Genomic DNA, 16,657 nt, shown 5'->3' on the forward strand with positions numbered 1-16,657 from the left:
AGCTACAACAAACTTACTGGCTTAAGTGTCTGTAAATCACAAAGTAAAACTGCCTCTAAAACAGTACAATGGCAGATGCGGCTTCAGAACTGAAAATATTCAACAATCTGTAAATTCCTACCGGCAAAAATGGTCTTGTTCTAAAAGCTATTTTATGTGCCAGCAACTGATTGGAAACAGTTGAACTTGCCATCTGCTTAGTGGCACTAAGCTAGGAAGAAGAAAAAAAAACCCAACAGCCCAGTCCCATTCATTTTACATGCCCTGTTAGCATCCTCAGGCTCCTGATTAAGGGTGACCCTGCTAGGGAGACTGGAAAACATTTAAAATTAACAATTGCATTTAACTCTAAGCAGCTAGTTTGAATTTAGCTCACGCTGAGAATGATGAAAACTATAATTGTCTGATGATTATACAATAGCTTCAGGAGCTACGGTTAATGAAGGTTTTAATGCTCATCCCAAACAAGCCACCAAACATGTCAGGCCACTGGCAATTTTGGTGACAGTATCAGAGTGTTATTGCCACACGGCATTGCTTTTACAAGTCTCTCCGGGTGAGGGGATAAGTGCCCTACGTAACGCTGTGATTGCGCAGCCATGTAGTTGCGCCTCACACTGCGATATTCCCTGCGGAAAGGTGCAGATTTGAGAAATGTCAAATAATCGCCTTTCGGGAGGGCTGCATGGAGCCACAGATTAATTAATTTCTATGTTAAATGCATAGTTTGTTAGGCATACTGACAAAGGTACTACATCAAAGAGGAAAAGAACGGACTCTGCTAAGCTTATTGCTGATCACTTCCCAACCCACTCCGAGTAAACCCCAGCTCCACGGAAACTTCTGAGAAATACGGGTAGTAAGAAAAAAAAGTGAATGAGAATTGTTTACTTTTTCCTCCAGTGTCGTCAAAAAACCCAAGGTGTGGAAACATGGATCAATGGCTGTCTCATGGGAAAAAATGTTGAATAAGAGGTGTTCCCGAACTTGTATTTTGAAACAAAAATTAGAAATACATTGGTTTTCTAGAACTTTCCTGCTATGACAACAGCAGTTAGTGTTTGATACAGTAGGTTTATGCGTATGTGCTGCAAGGGAGTGCAGACCACGCAGTTGACCCTTCGTTGGATGGGAATGATCCAGTGTTGCGAACGCTCCAGGCATACTCACCCCTTCCAGCCCCTGTAGGAGGTACTTTACTCTGGAAGGCATGTGCAGGACTAAGTGTCTTAAAAATGTTAGAAAATAACACGGTAATTGAAATAATCTACTATTACATTGGAAAAAATCACAAAGGGTAGTATTTTTTCTGAACACTGCCAAAGGAGAACAATAGTACTCTTTTTTTCTAGTAAAAAGTTTAGCAAGCCAACATATTATCTAGAGATACGTTCTTTGAAAGAAACTACCTGTGTGCTTGGAATTACTGTAATTCTTAGCAGGGCAAGCAGCTTCCTGGCAGAGGCCAGATGTTACAGCAGATGTGTGGGTTTGAGGGTGTGCTGTTGTCACGGCAAATAGGCTTCAAAGTAAATTTTTACTTCTACCAAGTATGTTTTCTCCCTACAGATTACTCTCTGTGATTCATAAATCATTATTTTAACTAATAAAAGATCGTGACTGGCAAAGCAGTTCATTTTTACAAAGAAGTAGTTCTCTTGTGTACATGCAAAAGCAAAATTAGAGAAGGGAAAGCTTTGTGTTTCACAGCAGAAAGCTGTCTCAAGGTGCCGAGGGTTGAATCTCACTTTTACAGAACTTGCCACTGTGAAGATTTACCTTTCATCCCAAGGAAAAAGGGAATACCAAAAGAAATCTAGAGGCTATAGGCATGAATAGAAAATAACTGGACATTTAACATGGATAAACGCGTCTGGGCAAAAAAGTAATCCCAGTATTCTCTCTGTATGTACCACATAACCATACCCAGGAATTTTAAACATTTATTCTATCAGTTGCTTTAGATCCATATGCAACCGCTGAGATAGATTGCTTTCAAGGATTGCGGTTAAGTAAAGAGTAATTCCTGTTCCCCTGTGTGTCATCAGGGTAAAAACCTGTAGCATAAAGTGGCTTTGTTTTATTTTGCTGTTCTGTATATTAAGATATTCAAACAGTAATAAAGGATGAAGTTACATCATGAAGCCTATCAGAAAGGGGCACAAAATACAGAAAAGGTCTGAAACGAAAATCCGATCAACCATATTGTCAGAATCAAGTTTCCTTCAGGATGTAACTGCATTTCAGACTCCGCTGGCTCCTATTATCATCATCAAACTGCTGGCTTGATATGAGAGCCATTTCTATCAAATACAGGTCAGCCACTTCCAGAGACTTTGATTCACCGGCATTTATTTTGGCAAGCTTCCTTTTCTGCAAACATTTTCAGTACAAAAGATACCTTTATAAACTGAGGCGTAAATTCAGAAAAGAACCTCTCGCTTTCTCTACTAGAATTAGCATCTCTGAATATTTCCTCATTTAAATGCACTTCAACAAACAAAACTAGAGAGATTAATACCGTAAAAGAAAGTGTTTAAAAGGAAAGGGCTAATAACATACCATTATAGTGAAAAGTCAATTCCCGCTAGTAATTTCCCTAAAGATTGTGTTGATTTGGGTTTTGTTTTTATAGAGCAGATTGAAAATGTTGTGTATGTGGCTAAAGGAAGTCTGGTTCTAATTCTGAGGGGAAAACCAGGAGTTATACGAAAATACCAGTAGCAAAGCAAAATAACTAATTCTAATATAATGAAATGCAAAGCAAATCTCAAACCACAAAATTCATAAATTAGTAGTTATGAGTATTACATCTGCTTTTAATTAACATATTCATAACAAAAAGCACAAAAAGGCCTTTAATCATGGAAATGGGCTCTTATATACGTTGAAAATTCTGGGAAAAAAAAGAGAACTGCAGAAAAGGGGAGAGAAAATAAAAGGTTATTATAATACCAATCCCCATCAGGACTGTCCAACACCCGAAACCTTTTTCTGAGCACCACCAGAACTGTAATTAAAGCGATTATCCAGACTGCTGTTCCAGCTGGCCCACCACTGCAGGCCCAGCGCAATGGTTGCAGAGTGAAAGGGAACCCCAAATAACCAGCAACAAGACGCCCTGCGGCCGCCCCAGCACCGTGGCTTCTGCCTACCCTTTGGTCTTGCATCAAACCTTCGGCCTGGACTCAAAAGATCTCGTCTGTGCGTTGTATATCTTTGATGGGCTTTGGGGGAAATGAGTAGGCTTAAAAAGACGGCTGTGTGAAATTGCCTGTAGATTTGAGACGCGATAATCGGGCTCAGCTCTCATTTCAAGAGAAATGGTATTTAACACAGCTCCACATTTCCTGCTGAGCTATTAGCAATATAAACATGGTCTTTAAGATGCAAGGACTAAATCCTCCGTTAAAAAGTACCATTTGAATAAACACACTCCTTTTATTTTTTCTTAGAGACATTAGTACTTATCAGCTTTCAGAGGACGTTAGCCTTAAAACAATCATATTCATCTAGAATAATTCATATGGCATAACATTAACCAAATTAATTCTAATTAAAAGTGACTTTTTGATAATGATTTGTGGCGTTCTTCTGAGCTCAAGCTTCCTTTTTATCTACTTATAGCAATCTTTCTAAAAATTGAGCAAGACAACACACATTACCCTATTCTAAAAGGATTTTATATTCAAATGAATATATTTAAGAGAGCGGTTGCTGCTGCCAGCAAAATTCCCGCACCTTATAGAGCTTGGAGAGGCAATCCATAGTATTTGCCTTAGTCACATACGTAATTGTTTTGATGATGAGAGAAGTGTTTATCCAATATTTTATTGGCCTATTTGTCTCTAAATTCAATTTGTGTGTAAGACTATGTGCTCAGTACTAGTTTTCTTCTCTCCCTGCACTTTTTTTGTGTTTGGCCCACGGCAGTTAGATTATTTCTTACTCCCAGTGCTACTCACGAGGCTGTATGGCATAATTAGTGCCAAGACTGGGGTGCTTTCCAGAATATTTTTCAAGAGGGGAAGAACTGTGCTTTGATGGGAGGGGTGAATTTTTGTTCAAGCCACAGAGTACAGAATTATTTAAGCTACTGAAGTTAAACATACAAATGTTAAGCAGTATATTTGTGATGATAAGCAGTATATTTGTGATGAATTTATCTAAAATCGATTTACATAAATTGCTATATTAAAAATTAATGACTACAGCAAATCATTAAGTACTGTTAAAGAGGAACTAATTGTGATTTTTTTTTTTTTAATTTGAAAGCTGTAGGTTTTGCATAGGGCAATAAAGCTTGTCGTCTCATTTTTATATAAATTACACTCATCAAAAATGAGTCATTCTTATGTGCCAATCACAGTGTACAAAGAGAGGCAGTTGAGAATAACTTACTAAATGCCAAAATGAGAGAGAACTGGAGATCTGCCTGCAGCTTAGGGGAGTGTCAGCAGGACACCGATCACCCAGGGCAAAGCCTGCGCACAAACCGCCCTGCAGACCCCTCCGGGATGTCTCCTCTGGGAAAGCGCAGGTGCACGGCTGGGAAGAGAGCTGCGGGCACCTTAACACCTCCCTTGGCCTGGACAATTGCTGGAAGAGGCCACTGCGGATCTTGGTGGGCTGGGGATCACCCGGAGGGGAGGATCTGGGCATAAACACGGCTGTTAATCCTATCCTGCAACATAAGCGCCTCTCAGTATTAACATCAACGCTGTTCTGACATTTCAGACTATTTTTCTTCTTAAACTATTGCAAAACTAGATACATTTTTAAAAACTTAACATATTGTTTACCTCTTGCTTACTGTAACCATATAGTCTCTAAATTAAAGACACAGTGAATTTCAACCCAGATTATAAAATAACTTTTGAACCTTCTTAGTATCTACGCTGGTAAACACCTATAATTTAGCACTTCCTAGCTAACGTCTCTCCGCTCATCTTTTCTATTTCCTATTTGATAAAAAGGAAAAATTATATTAGCTTAAACTGCCACTAAACGGTAACTGCTGGCAAGTGCCTGCCACTGCGATTATTATGCTCAACTAATTTAATTACAGCCATGGCAAATAAAAGCAGGCACACCCTGTAAATCACATCTAACTGCAGGAGCCATATCAATATTTAAATACCAGCCATTCCGATTACTGCAATTAACCCACCCATCCATTGATCTTTTCCCATGGTTATTCCACCAGCAGCGACTGGACAAAGCACTCCTGTTTGCACAGGCCGGCTCCAACCTCTCGGCAGACAACAGGAGCTGGGTTAAAGCACCGCGTTAAAGCAGCTCCACGTGCCCGTAAAGACCTGCCCACTTGTAAAGCCGTCCCAGAGCTTCGGCAGACGGAGCTCTCTATGGGTGCGGCCACGCTAGTATGATCTCCCTCCTGGCCTGATGCTCAGCGCAGGAACACGTCGCAAACGTCAGGAAGCTGAAACAGAAGTTATCTGAACATAAGAACAAACTGCGTGGTGTTCATTCAAACCCTCTGCTAAAGCCACAAAGAGCTTGGAACTTGAGTTTTTAGGAGAAAGGAGAAGTTTCAAGATGAGTTTTGGTTTTCTGTCACGATACTTTCCTCAAAAGTGGATGTGAGGATGTTGGGCTTAACATGAAATTCCAGACCCTGATCTTCAGATGTAAAAGGCTGAAGCAAATATAGGTACCCAGCTGATGAGTTGTTACCTCAACTCAAGTATTACGTACTCAACCCCCCCACTTTGCTTTCAATAACCAGCTTCTTGCAATAAATCTGACCCTTATTTTCAATCAATAGTATCTCCTTCTGCCGCTCCAGAAAAAGGCATTTCTCGCTCACGGAGCCAGCACTGGTGTTTCCAAAATTAGGGCTTCCAGAAGCGGCATCCTCCGCCAGCCTGCCCTTGTTGGGGAATTTTTATTGTACCCATTGAGGCAAATTAAGCACGTTTGTGCTTAAAATATAAAAATATAATTAATGAATGTGATTTATTTTCTCTGAAAGTCTGCTAAAAAAAGGTTAACTAGTAAATTATGCTATAAAAGTTGTGTTCTACAACTACTATATGGAGACAATCAAATAGAATGCCAAATGGTTGCCTGCCCTTAATGCTTCCAGCACTTGGGCAAGTAGATCACCTCAAACAAGGAGAACTTTGCCGTATTTTATCACTTTCACATGAGAAAGTAAATGTAGGTGCTCATAATGTGGATTATCTTCATTCGTGACTTAAATATCCCTTTCCATGACCTATACCATCTTTATGGTACATAACAGTTACACAATTGACGAAAGAGTCATGAGAAATACATCACCGTTAACTTGAGTTGCATTTTTATGATAGCAGAAGATAGATCCTATTTCACCTCTGATCAAGTGCTGGTTTTTTCCTTCTTATTCTCTCGTCACTGAATTGGGTTGTCCTCATTTCTCTTCTAATATGCCCTACTGTTTTACAGACTTCTGTTTATCCTCTTTCCTGTGCAATTTCTTAAGCATCTCGCCTCACTTCGAGAACCAAACCTTGACAACCGCCTCTACGCACTGACAGCACAGTAAAAAATGCCCGGTACAAAACAGTATTGTGACTTATCCTGGCCCTGCCCACAGGTGCAGGCACCGACAGAGGTCGTTAGGAGCACGGATATTCACGTGAAGGGATATAAAAATACGGGCCTTGGAGAGTGATGAGTAGGAGCTGGTATTAAACACACACACACACAATGCCTGCTAAAGAAAAGGTGGACTGGGAATTTTCAAACAACTGACTTGACTATCCAAATCATCCACTACTAATAGAAGTCTTCGACTTTCAGGTTTTCAAGCAAAATCTGTGACATACAGATAAAAATCAAGAGAAAAACCAAAGAGGCTAGGAGTTAATGAACAGAGTCCCTGCTGTACCTCTAGAATGCCTCGTTTTGTTTAATACAAGGAAAACACTGGCTCAATTCAGAGCCCATTCTTTTTTCAGTAACAACAAGCTTAAACTTTAATTTAAAATAAACACTTTCTCCTTCCGTCAGGATAATGGAATGTACATAAGAAAGCAATTTAAAAGTTCATGTCACTTCACATTTAGTACCTATTTATTGCTGGTATCTCCTTGAAGTACAGGGGGAAAAATGACAACTTTGGGTCCTAGCGTGCAGGAAGCGTTGCATACTTTTCTGCAACGGTGACTGTATGGCATTGCTGTGACAAATAACTGACACTACGAATAATTAGAAAATGTTGGTTCACTATGAGTCCCAATAACAATGATTTCAACCATCTATAATACGCAGTTCTACATCTTTCAGTTGTAAAAATTTTTCTGCTAGTCAGTACCATGTTCAAGGGTCATCAAAGTTGTCGTCAGTGACAGGAAGAATGAGAATATGCTGAGAACACCAGTTTCTTTTCAAAATTCCCCAGATGTCATTAAAAAATTTAGCAACTATTAATGAATGCAGAAGATGAAAGCAAATGCATTTAAAACTCCTATTAAGGAGTTCTTTTTATTGGACTAAAAATTTGAATAATAATAATAAAATATAAATTCTAATGATTTTTAGTAGAATAAAAATTTGAATAATTTCTACAGTGCAAGCTATGTGTGTACTTTATTAATGTTCTTAAAAATTTCAACTTGGAAAACTACTCATTTAATTCTACTCACCTGAACTCTTCAAGAAAAGGCATTAATTTGATTAATTCTTCTTAACACTAATTGGAATGGGTATCGTATTTAACAAACAGAGCAATTACTTTTTTTTCCTAAAGGAACAGAAAATAAGCTAACTAGCACCAACGGCTGAAAATGCTTGGTGCTAGAACAACAAATTACAGCCAGTGCGACAAGCACTTCTTAACTGCTTCTAATTTTACTTTAACTAGGCACACAGTTATGTTTGATGCCATCCACTAGTAACAACTTCTGTCTTATATGTTGTTCTATTTTGCCTGTCAGCAGTGTCTTCCTTCATGTCACCCTTTTCTGTCCTCTGATCACCTTTCTTGAGTCAAATGTTTCTGAAGGGTGAAAGCAGATTCCCCTCTTCACTCCCGAATATCCCTTACCTGTATGCCTGCTCTTTTTCACATGCTTCTTACCCCCTTGACGGACACACATGAGTATCTGTGCCTAAGAAATCAGAAACGCCTCTTCGAAAACGAGGCAGGATTTCACAGCCTGTTCAAATTTTGTATGATCAACTCAAAACGCAATTCTACATTTGTGTCTTACGTTTCATTTACTTTCACACACATAACACTCCTTTATCTAAGTAACTTTGCTATTCACTATTCTTTATCTACTCCGATATCTTTGTGCATTTCTGTATTTTCAGCACTTCTAAAGCTCATGGATTTGACACAATTTTCTGTTTCCTATTTTTGAGTATGCCCGGGCTTCAGTTTAAGGTTCGTAGCAAGAAGCAATAACTGGCAAAACGTCTGCAAAAAGAGACATTAACAAAAGCATTACCCCTACCTTCAAAACTCTGCTCAACTATGGTCTCAGATCACCCTAACAGCAACACTACCACAATTTCTTTTATTTGTGCATCTAGAATTTCCTTTTCATTGAATCAAGCAGACATCTGGTTATATGTCACTATCTATTTTGTGTCGAGTAGAAATCTGGTGTACCTTAAAACTTCAATACAGAAGACGGAGGAAAAGAAATTTATAAAAGGAAATTTTGCAATTCATTTTCTGAATGTATTATTTCCAACACACAATGCTGCTTTATTACTCACTTTGTAATTTCTTTATTCGCATGCAAGTAAGTCTTTAAAGTAAACACAGGCATTGCACATGCTAGATGACTTTTTTTTGGCTTCATTTACAAAGTCTGAGCCGAGTCTTCACAGTTGATAAAGCAGTAGTAAATAAAACCATGCCTTTTCAACAAGCATTCTGGGCTAATTGCTCTTTCCAGTTACCAAAGCGTATCTTTAATCTCCTCTCACCGTAATTCGTCCCTACACCTTCCCTTTCATTCAGGATTACTACTTCTTTTAACCACTCAACGTTCTAATAATGCTACCAGACAAGTTGCACTGACTTTGATCCGCCGACTGATCTTACCTGATCCGGTTCCCCAAACTACTCCGCAGGTCGGGCTCAGGTCTTTCCATCAGGCAGCATTTCATGCCGCCCACTGAACGGCATCCTTTGCTACACCAGGAACACGCTTGGGGCAAAGCGGTATTAAGGCTCCTTCATGTTTTTGCAGTTGGGAGGCTAGCAAGCACAAGCTGAGCCTTAGCACCATCCCAGGGCGGCGTGTAATGCGAAATTCCTGACCAGCCCCATTCAGGAGCTCTGTCCCTACCTGCTACAGCCTCAAACACAATCTGCCTGCCGAGGAAGCGGGGAAGAATTGGCGTAGGGCAGATTTACATGCTATAATGTTCCCTTTCCAAGTTATCTTCAGTAAATTCCTAGCTCTCTACTTGGACTGCTGTATGCGTTTCTAGAAAAGACGATATGGATACTCTGGGGACAAAAATTTTCCTATGATAAGCACTGTATGAAAAAAATAAGAAAAAAACAAATACTCTGGACTAGTGCACGAAGTAAACAAATTTCATCTACAGACGCTTCAATCCAATAGTCAATGCTTAACAATTTCCCACTTTTCTGCCATTTCTGGGCTTATTTTGGGAAGGACTGCCATAAAACAAAAAAGCAATGGACAACTTCAATAAGCTCTGATATTCTCTATTTCATTCCTGCTCTAAACACATCATGAGGTCAAAGTAAAACTCTTAGCAGGTCATATTTTTGTGCCCTTTCATGCATAAGCTAGAATCAGCAACTTCAAAGCTATTCCACGAACGCTTGAGGTGAAAAAAGACGCAGGAGGCCTGCTGAGGTAACAAAATAAAGGCAGAGGAAACAAGCTGACCTAGAATGTCCTGGCAACTCAAGCTGTCTCTAGCACAAAAGATTGCATCACAAAGCTTGTAATAGAAAACAAATACCTTTTATTCTAAGCTATTTTTCTGCCTGACGCTAATTACATTCTATATATTAGATTTCCTTGAATTTTCTCTTTTTTTTTGTTTTTAAAAAAAACCCAACAAACTACGGATAGTCAATTTTGCTCACAAATTGCATCACAGTGCACAGACCTGAAATTGCTTTGCTGAACTGAAACAGAAACTGTTCTTTTCTTTTTAAAGCATAAACATGCTGCTGTCAAAGAAGTAGTCAGAAGAATTTAAGGTAAAAACTAGTGTTGAGCATAAAAGAATCCTCTAAATATTAAAGTATCTAAAATGACAGCTACAAATCTTCAAATGAAAAACGAGCACATAAATTCAATAGAAATAAAACCTGCAAAACTCTTCTAAGCTCAAAATCAACCTCGTGTCAGTAATTGCTGGAATACTGGGCCAATGCGTATCAATCAAACTCACAGAAATGGAAACGATCACATTCATATTCATACTCAAATACTGACTTCATAAGAGGAATTACCCATACTGCGCTCACTATACTTGATTATAAAAAGAAATAAAATGGAGATTACTGCCAGTGTCTGAGGAGCTCAAGCAAGTTTTAGGAGCAACACATTTCGTCACCTCCTGTGAAAAAGCAAACCAGTGAGTAAATATTTTCCCACTGCAAGTCAATGCAGTCTTACCTTAACTTTAAGCACAGAAGAAAACATTTTGGCATCTTCAGACACTCCCCCAATGTACATTTTTTTGGTGAAGACAGGCACATGGTCATTTTCATCCTTCACTTCAATAAATACCTTGGCTGTATTACCTAAAAGAAGGAATGAAAAGTATAGGTAGAACATTTGGCAATAAATCTTTAACACCTACTGGAGTTCAAACATTTACAGCGCAAACAGATCATGTAAAATAAGTGCACGGATAACACTGGAACAATAAATACATTAGAAATAATAGTACATTTGGTATGAAAAGTATGAATTTGAAGGAAGTAAAGAGATTTCGTGTTTGGGGGTTTTTTGTACTCTACCTTTATCATTTCTGCATTTGCCATTTTTTTCTGAATGAATCTTGAGTTGAAATTTGCACCTTTATAGAAAGTGATTCCCATTATCTGTACACCTGCACTTTGCTATTAGGGCTATCTGAATGTGTCTGTAAGCAAAAAGCTGCCGTGGCTTTCTTTAGAAACAAGTTGTTTGGGGAAAATACAAGAAGAGACCCGTAACTAATTTTTCAAATAAACAGAAAAGCACAAGTAAGAATATTGTACTTCAGCAACACAGATTTTGGTCACATTAAATTCTCACAAGTGTTATAAAGAGGTAACGAACAGGTGACGTATACTGGTAGTTATGTTGCAAACAGCAGCTTGCTTTTTCCACTTCACATGCAGCTTGCTTTATGTATTTTAATTATTACTAACTCCCATGCAAATGCCTAATGAGTGATTCTGCCACGGTGTCTGTAAACTCACAAATGTTCATACAAAAGCGCTGGCAGAAACATCCTCTGGATGAACAACGTGGTACTTTACATTGCAGGTCAATGCAGCCTTTTCCATACCTGCTTAAGCCATAAAGCACAAACATCTGACAGGTTTGACCACGCGTGTGCTAAGCAGCCTCAACACCTAACGACTTTACTGTGTTAATTGAGTGCACGCCTAAGTCTGTCTTCATCACAAACGGCCGATGGGAATTCGGGAAGTATAACTTCCCCCCTAGAGGTTCAACACATCTTCAAGCAAAATACAGCTGTTAATTTGTGTTTTATTAAACAGTTACTGATCCACCCCATTGAACAATAAACATCTCTCTTTTTCTGCAAAAATCTAGCAAAAATTATGGACCTAGCGCAAAAAAGATTCCACTGCGCAGTAATCTATACCAACATCTGTTTGTCCCTTTCAGAATTGTATAATCCAGAAAGATTGCTGGAAATGATGATATCCAGTTCATTAAAACCACATTTTCAAGTGATAAATTGCCTCATTTCAGAGTTGGTTTTCCCAGCTTGTTTCAGTGCCAGGGCAATTTAAATGTTGCACAGGTGCCACGCTGATCTGAGTAGAGCTTCAAAACGCAGTCTCATTTAGAAAAAGCTTAGTAGCTGTACCTTTAGGGGACAAAAAAATTAAAAGCCAGACTATTCCTTAGACTGCCAAAGTCACCAAAGATATTCTGTTTTTCTGATGGTCCAACTGATGGGAAACAAATGAGGATTTCATAAATGTAACTGAAATCTGAGAACAACATTTAAAATGCCATCCAGTGCATTAGTACGGAGAGAAGAAAAAAGGAGAAAGAAAAAAAGGAAATTACATTTCCTCTGAGGAATAATCAATTATTCACCTTCCACACTGATCTGTGCAGATATGTTAAACAACTTGTAGGTGCAGTTACTTCATAGGAAAATGACTTCATGACAAGCTCTCTTTTTACGGACATGAAAAAAAAGCCATAATCCAACATCTGAATGTGTGTAATGTGGACATAATGGCCTAGTTGTAATCATCTCTAGTTTGTTTACGCTCATTTTAAAAGAACGCTTCTTACCTTGACTACATTGTTTATTACAGTGAAGAAAAATTTTAGTCAAAGAGGTGTTGCGAGGTCTTATGAATAGTCAAGTCTCTGTCTTGTAAACCGGATCCTTAATGTTTCTGGCTGCAATACTAAGTTACAGTTAGAAACTGCAGCCCTGTTGAGAAAATGAGATTCCCAGGCAGGCTTTTTCACTGCAGCTCCACCCTTGAGGGAAGAAGGCAATTGAAGCAGGATTACGGGCAATGTGTGTAAGTGACCTTGCCCTGCTGAGCTAATAAACAGTTATATCAATGGCTGGCACCAGCTTACTGCTGTGGGGAAGATCTTAATTGTATCACGTTCGGTGCTGGTAGGACTAGGTGTTTGCTAACCCGCACTAGCTCTCTCTAATGCAAATTCCACGTCTTCTGCATAGCTCTCGCTATCTTCATCATTTCAAAGGCAGTTTTGGTGAGGCGGCTTAGCCTCGTGCAAAGTTTGCTTTGCAATTTGCTCGAAAACATTTGTTTAATTTGCTGGTAGTTCTCCGAGCTGCCAAAATGCTGATTTGTTTAGCAATGGTTGAATGCTTTGAAAATGAGAAATGAAAGTTATTGCATTAAGAACAAAGCAAATTAAATATCCTGCATACATACAGACTAACATTAGCATCGTTAACGTTAAATTAAACATATACCTTCATTTTATCTTACTGCCTGATTTTTATACACAGCTTATATTTCATTCATTCTGGCAGACGGAGGGGAACGCGGCATCTGTGAACTCCTCACTACCGCGTGCTTTTTATCCGATTCCAACCTACAGCTGGCCGTAGCGAACGACTCCCGGCCAGTTACAGAGGTTGCCTTATTCTCACATCGGATAAGCCTAGAAGAAGCACACACTAAAATCCCTCAGCAGAAACGGTGCCACGTGTGAAGGTCGTGCCAGACCCTTTCCTTGGGGATTTTCCCAACCGCTCTGCTTGATTCCATCAGATATCCCCTGCACGCAGGGGTCTGGTGCCAGAGACACGGGGTGCGGTGCTCCTACGTCCACCGCTCCTATACCTCCAGTGCCCTGCCTGATTGTAAAGGCCATCCAACCTGAGCATGCTCTTACAGAGTCCGGTTACAGCATTAGACTCTTCTTTCCTTCATATCCCAAGTATTTAGTGCTTGTTCTAAATATTGTTTGTGTGTGGCTCTAGCCACCTTTTCTGGTACCTGAAAGGAGGCAACAGCATCCTTCTTGGCTACTGGTACTCTCGCAGGTAGGGCAGTGAACACTGAAGGGCACCAATATTTACACTCACCCTCCAGAGGGGAAATTTTGTATCCCCATGTACATAAAACCTTGCTTCTTTGGTATTCTAGATCTGGAATCCAGCTCCCGTGACATTCTTTTTCATGGATGTCAGGAGTTGAAACCAGAATTTTCTCCTCCCTGGTACTTCTCGTGAGTAGAGTCTCACGCAATCAAAGTATAATTCTTATTACTGTGACTGAGCTACCTAAGTAACTGGTCAGGTGAAAGAAGAGAGGATGTTTCCCTGGACAAAGCAGCACAGGACAGCCAAGGTGGCCAAAAAGAGCAGAGAAGAAAACTGAGTCCTACAACTGCCTTCCTTCAGCTGCGAGGGAAGTCCTTCCCTGCACACAAAGTATGCAGATAATATTTGATAAGCAAACAGCTTCTTTAGTTTTACTGCACATTTTTATTGCTAAGACACATTTATTGTCTGGATTTTTCACAGCAGTTAGTTCAACAGGTCAGGTCAGCCTCCCAGACAATACACTGCAAAGGAAGTTTCTGCACCACCATCTCCTGCAAGGTCTTCTGTGTCCCATTGACCTCCTCTCTTCTAGACGCCCCCGAGATGAGCTGCAGTGTACAAAGTATACAGAACTGTGGCTGCTTCTAAGTCATCTTCAGCTTGTAAGAACCAAACATATTGCATGCACTGCTCCAGATAAATAATAATTAAATAATAAAGTCTCCCATGCTCCCAAGACTAGAAGATGAAGCGTTTGGATCTTTCAGCTTCTGTGATTTGCTTAAGGAGAGTAAAAACATCCTGAAAGCTGCTCTAAAGGAAACCTGAGGTTCTTCTGAAAGACGTAGAACGAGTAGATCATGAATGACTAACATAGAAAACAAAAACAACAACAAAAACTCCAGGGAGCAGGTCAGAACGATTGTGTACTAGCATTTCCAGAAGTTTTTCCCCAACATGCTTGTTGAAAACTCTTTTCCAGTATCACTGCTTCTCTAAGTAGCGCTAATAACGCGCCTGATTCATGTGAGCCTGCAGTTTCTCGCCAGATTGCAGAAATTAAGTTGAACTAAAGCAATGCTTTTTGAACACTGGGACAGTGTCAACTATGCTTTGAATGTTACCAGATTTGTTTTACATTATGCTTTCACCAACGATACTGCACTTGACTCTATAATATGCCAAACCAGCCATTGATACAGCTGCTCTCCATGCATTGATAATTTTAACATAAAAAACCTGCATCTAGCTTAAGCAGTGGCTGTTTGTACTGCAGTAGGTAACAGCAGATTCTTCTCTTTTAAAAGTTCATTTTAATCAAACTGGGAATGAGAACTGTAATTCGTCAGGGTTCAATAGCACGTTGCTTTACTACCGTCTTACAAGTCTGTCGAGCAGACTTTGTGCTTTGGCAGGTAAACCAAACTGAACTGCAGCTGCGCTCAATCTCGCCTTACTAAATTTGGCAGAACCAAATAGGAGTCGGCACCGAATATTTTTCAGTGGCATTTTGATCTAAATCAACATGTGCCCATAAAGCCTGAAGGAGCTCATCATATGCTGTAGCTGATCAAGAACAGTGCAAAAAGAAAATTCGATGAGATGTAAACAGCAACGTATTTGGAACAGCACTGATCCAAAGTCTGATTTAAATAAATATAAAACACCTTTTTCTACCAAATAATTAATTGAAAGGGAGCTCACATTTTATGCAGTCTCTCTAAAATACATTGCTTTGTTGCCCAGAGAAATTTGAAGTTCGTCCCAGTGGCTTTCAGGGAAACTACCCCAGAGCTGTGTGGCAGAGGAGGCAGATTCGCAGCTCTTCAGGCTCTGCAGCATATTTTGTCCATCTGTTCCGCCTCCCGGCTTCAGGGACTGGCATGGCAGCCAACTTACAAACCACCATCAGCACGAACTTCTGCAACATGTTTGAAACTAAAAATGTAAGGCTACTTGAGAAGTCAATAATACAGGGATGCGGAAGTCATTTTCATATTTAACTTGGTAAAACTATTGTTCCCAATTAGTATGGAGCAGTTGCGGAATTTTTGTTGCAAAACTAGTTTTATCCCTTTTCGCTTTATGATTCCCAAAGGTTTCTTTGGTGATTAGAAAGCCAAAAACATTACAGGAGAGACAGAACTATTCTTTTACCCTCCTACCCCCACAGCAAAGCCCTGCCTCACAGCTGGGATTACAGCAGCAATTTGATAACAGAAATTACCCTCCTCGGGGCAGTGCCTCTGCATACGTCTGGGGAATCTGTATGCACGACTTCTTGCTTGGGGCTGTGCCAAAGGCGAAAAAATAGTTCTAACTGAATGAATAAAACATGTAAATAATAAATTGAAAGGTGCATTTTTGCTTACAAATCTTTCGCTACCAAAATAAAAAACATCTCTACCAAGATCACATATTCACAACTGGCAGTGAATGTAGTACTTAGCACACTTGACTGAAATGAAAAAACGTGGAAGTGTATTCCCCTCTCAGCTGGCCTAACGATCTTGAGATACCTTACCTCTTGCTTGTTGAATTCTACTTCTAAGTTGATTTTTAATAAAAATTCATGGTACTCTGGATTCTGCAGCACCCATGAGAGTTTGGAGGGATATTTTGGTTTAGTTCTCACCTGTAGCAGGCTGGATGCAAACACAAAGATGGCACTTGCGATTTCTAAAAAAGAAATCTGCTTATCAAGCCAGGGCAAGCACAGCTGTAAAAAATAATAAATTCATTGTTTGCAGTGCTTTTCATTTCTTTTTCATTCCCCTTAAAAGACAGTAAAACCAACCATGTGGGTCTGTCATTACTCTTGCATCCCTAGGAATGCGAAATACGCGCTTGCGCTTTTTCCTTTCCCTACTCTTTAATTAGAGCCAATCAAGTCAGCAAGAGTGCAAGC

At 39.6% G+C, this 16,657-nt stretch overlaps 1 protein-coding gene across 2 annotated transcripts in view; it reads right to left on the reverse strand.

Moving 5' to 3' along the window:
• Positions 1-16,657, reverse strand: part of PCDH15 (protocadherin related 15) — an 827,781-nt gene that overhangs the window by 54,171 nt on the left and 756,953 nt on the right. For both annotated transcript variants that reach the window (XM_075154074.1, XM_075154076.1), the window contains one exon: positions 10,629-10,756. In XM_075154074.1, coding sequence (XP_075010175.1) covers positions 10,629-10,756 — 128 coding nt within the window. The remainder of the gene's footprint in view (positions 1-10,628; positions 10,757-16,657) is intronic.

The sequence above is a fragment of the Calonectris borealis genome, chromosome 7 (genome assembly GCF_964195595.1).
Source record: "Calonectris borealis chromosome 7, bCalBor7.hap1.2, whole genome shotgun sequence".
Lineage (NCBI taxonomy): Eukaryota > Metazoa > Chordata > Aves > Procellariiformes > Procellariidae > Calonectris > Calonectris borealis.